We start from the raw sequence: 3,476 nt of genomic DNA, 5'->3' as shown, positions 1-3,476 counted from the left end.
GTATGGAAATCATATTACGTATGGTTTTCAAGTTATACCATTTTTATGTCAAGGAATATGTCCCTTTTTATACTCAAATTTGCTAACATATAGCAATAACACATTATTACACAAAAATACGCTCAACGATAATTTGTTTTATAGTTATTCATTGTCACTCCGTCTCTTTAAAGTGTTTTACTTTACGAAGATGTCTAGCCTCCATAACCTCTGAATGGTGTATGTCTTCTATGTTTAAAATATCGTGAAGATCACCAACGTCATCGTCCATTCTTTCAATGTGTATTCAATGTGGAATGGATAAGTCGAATATTTCACTGTATTACTATATTACTGTAGACAATAAATACCACGAAAATAAGGGGCCGATGATCTCGTTGTTAGGCCCCTTTAAATAACAAACATCAATCAACCACGAAAATAAACTGCTCACTCGTTTCTTTCTTTCTTGAGGAGATTGGGATTGAATGTTCTGTCTCCCAGTCACAAGCCGTTATTAATATTGCACTTAATTTACTTTTAGGTTACACACGCATCACTAATAGTCTTTAGAACCACTAAATTACGTAATAGCATGTAATAGAAGAAAACACTATATGACCTACAAAAAGGGGATGTGAGGAATACACGGGCAACTTATAGATGTGTCACTTCCAGGTAGTCGTGAAACAACTGAATGACTATAGCGTAATTACAACCTTATTTGAGTGGAATCAAGATAATCGTTAAGAATAGTGATGATTTGTGGTGAAGGTTGGAATAGCAAGACAAACTCGCGTGGGCAAAGGTACGTGAAGTCTGATTAATTTCCTCATTAAGAGTCTCTGTTGAGGCGCATATTGGGGACACTGAAAAATTAAATGATCACTGTCTCCATTATTATATCCACAAGAACAAGATGGGCTATTTGCTATGTTAAACCGATGTTGATAAACAGGGGTGAGCGAATGATTAAAGCGTAATCTTCTAATATTAATAATATGGCGTCGCGAGTACGGTACGTACCATTGACAAACCATGGTTATTTCGGAATGGTGGGTTGCAATTGATAATAGTGTTGTCCCTTCGTACCGCCATAGTGTATTCCACGCTTGATGAGCATCCCTTTTTAATACGTGAGAAATCGGAAACCGGGATTTTAATTTGCAATAAATGTGCGGTATCAGTACTTGCCTCTTTGGCTGCTAAATCGGCTGTATCATTACCTACGTGGTTACTATGTCCTTTTATCCAAAGTAACGTTATAGAAAAACCAGACTTCACGAGTTGAAAAAGAAGGTATTTAACCTCGTATACATACATATTGTAACTTTGTGAAAAAGATTGTAGAGCCTAAAGCACACTTTGGGAATCGCTAAAAATATTTATTTTTCGGGAATTCAGTTGTTGAACATATAAAAGTGCTTGGTATATGGCATAGAGTTCCGCTGTAAATATAGTTAGGCTATTCGGCAACGGATATTTACAACTTGTGTGGGTTTGGGGATCAAAGAATGTTGCCCCTACGCCAGTAGACGACTTTACTCCATCGGTAAATATATGATAATCTTGGGAATGTAATAAAGCCTTAAATCTCTTATGAGAAAAATTTTGCGAGTTAATTTCACGTGAAGATTGGGTAGGTGGACAAGAAGAAGCTATAATTATGGATGGACGGAATATGATGTCATAAATGTATGAATATATGATGAAACGCGGTGTCCGTACAATGGAATCGTGATTATTTTGCATTTCAACGTATGCCGTATATATTGCAGGTTATCGGTGATTCTTTGGAGGACGCTGTTGGTAGTATTCATATAGTAATTTCAATTTAGGAAATATAATAGAGTTCGATCTACTGATGTGCTTGAGCAGAAGTTTTTTCGCAATTTTTAACCAGCGAATATGAAGAGGCTCTTCTGTGGCTTCAACTAACAAAGCGTTAGTCGGTGTTGTTACTCACTGTTATACAACGCTTATACAAGGGTCCTGGTCTGTATAAGCAATTCAATGAATAACTATAACAGATGTATACACAGGAGGCTTATACACGGTTTATTAGTAACGAATTTCACATAAATGATGTATAAACCTTGTATAAAAGTTATACACCGTTTATTAGTAAGTTAGCGGATAGGACACTGGATAGTAAGGTTCGTTAACATCGACAGAGCGATGGAATATTTTTAATATTAAAACTGAAAAAGTGTTCAATATTAATGATAGTCAAGTTATTGTATTTCTATACGTGGAAATATTAAGTACCGTACGGGCAGTGGATATTCTTACCGAAATAAGGATATAAAAAATCAGGCACGAAGCAGCACTCTGGTTATAATACACGCCCATGGGGAATGTTTCTATCTACGAACCTACACAATAGGTGTGAAATAATTGAAAGTTACTAATTTTTTATTAAGATAGTTTCTATTATAGGGTAACATTTTGGTAGTTTGGGTAATTTCATTCGTGCTCAGTGGCTACACTGCCGATCCCATCCCGTCTGGCCCAGTCTGGCCAGTGGGATATATCTCTTTATTGTGTCTGGGTGAAATAACGAGCCCAAATCAACTTCACGAACAGAACGGGGATATAAAACTTTGGCAGACACTGTGCTTAATATGAGTTTTCATTGTGAATCCTAATACGCAGTTTTCGGGAAGCGTTTGATCGTAGTGATATTAATGAGGGTGTATAGCAAAACACTTAAGGAATTTCTGGATGCATGGCCTGGAAAGAAACGCTTTGGAATCTATCGATTCCTACCCCTATTCTTCTTACTGGGTGCAAGTTTGGAATTCAGTATGATTAACTGGCATGTTGGAGACGTAAACTTTTATCGCACTTACAAACGTCGTCAAGCAAGGAAAATTGCCGAAGAAATACTAGCCAGTAGGGAAAGTACTTAACTAATGGAAACAATGCCTGCCGGAGTTACTTGGCCGACCTACCTGAAATTCGCCGCGTCTGCAATGATATCTATGTTCGCAGGTGCCCAGGTAGTTCATGTGTATTACAAGCCTCTTGACGATATGAACGTTTTGGTAGAAAAGGAACTGGATAGACTAAAGACAGACAAATCTTCGAGCTGATCGATGAAGGTATTCTCTCGAGATGTGTGACTTAGCTGTTGATAGTTTTGAGGTTATAGGCCGAAATGAATGATTTCTTGAAGACTATTTTGCATAATGTTGTCAAGCAACTTACTATCATTTGTTTGAGGTTACAGCTGTTAACTAGTAAATATTAGCTACTATTGGTTTCTTTTTGTGTGTTTCTTTTTGACCTACCCCTTTCGATTTATACAGTGTTTGTATTATTGACAGTTTATAGCATTTTTTTTTTTTGTTTGGTTTATAAAATAGTCTGCAAAATACTTCTCAGCATGGAAGTGTGATAGAGTTGAGAGATCTGCAACTTGTACCATACTGTGTTGTAAATGAAGTTAACAGAGAAGTGCTTAATATAGGATATAAATTATATTCTTTGCTCTA

At 36.6% G+C, this 3,476-nt stretch overlaps 1 protein-coding gene across 1 annotated transcript; it reads left to right on the top strand.

Annotated features, from left to right (window-relative positions):
* Nucleotides 1-2,538: 2,538 nt before the first annotated feature.
* sloth2 (sloth 2) lies at nt 2,539-3,238 on the top strand. The gene has a single exon (XM_067156119.2). It carries the CDS (start codon nt 2,895-2,897, stop codon nt 3,072-3,074), a length of 180 nt encoding a protein of 59 aa, XP_067012220.1. The 5' UTR covers nt 2,539-2,894; the 3' UTR covers nt 3,075-3,238.
* Nucleotides 3,239-3,476: the final 238 nt, after the last annotated feature.

The sequence above is a fragment of the Anabrus simplex genome, chromosome 12, assembly GCF_040414725.1.
Source record: "Anabrus simplex isolate iqAnaSimp1 chromosome 12, ASM4041472v1, whole genome shotgun sequence".
NCBI lineage: Eukaryota > Metazoa > Arthropoda > Insecta > Orthoptera > Tettigoniidae > Anabrus > Anabrus simplex.
Note: the sequence above shows the minus strand (reverse complement) of the source record. Positions and strands in the feature narration are given on the sequence as shown.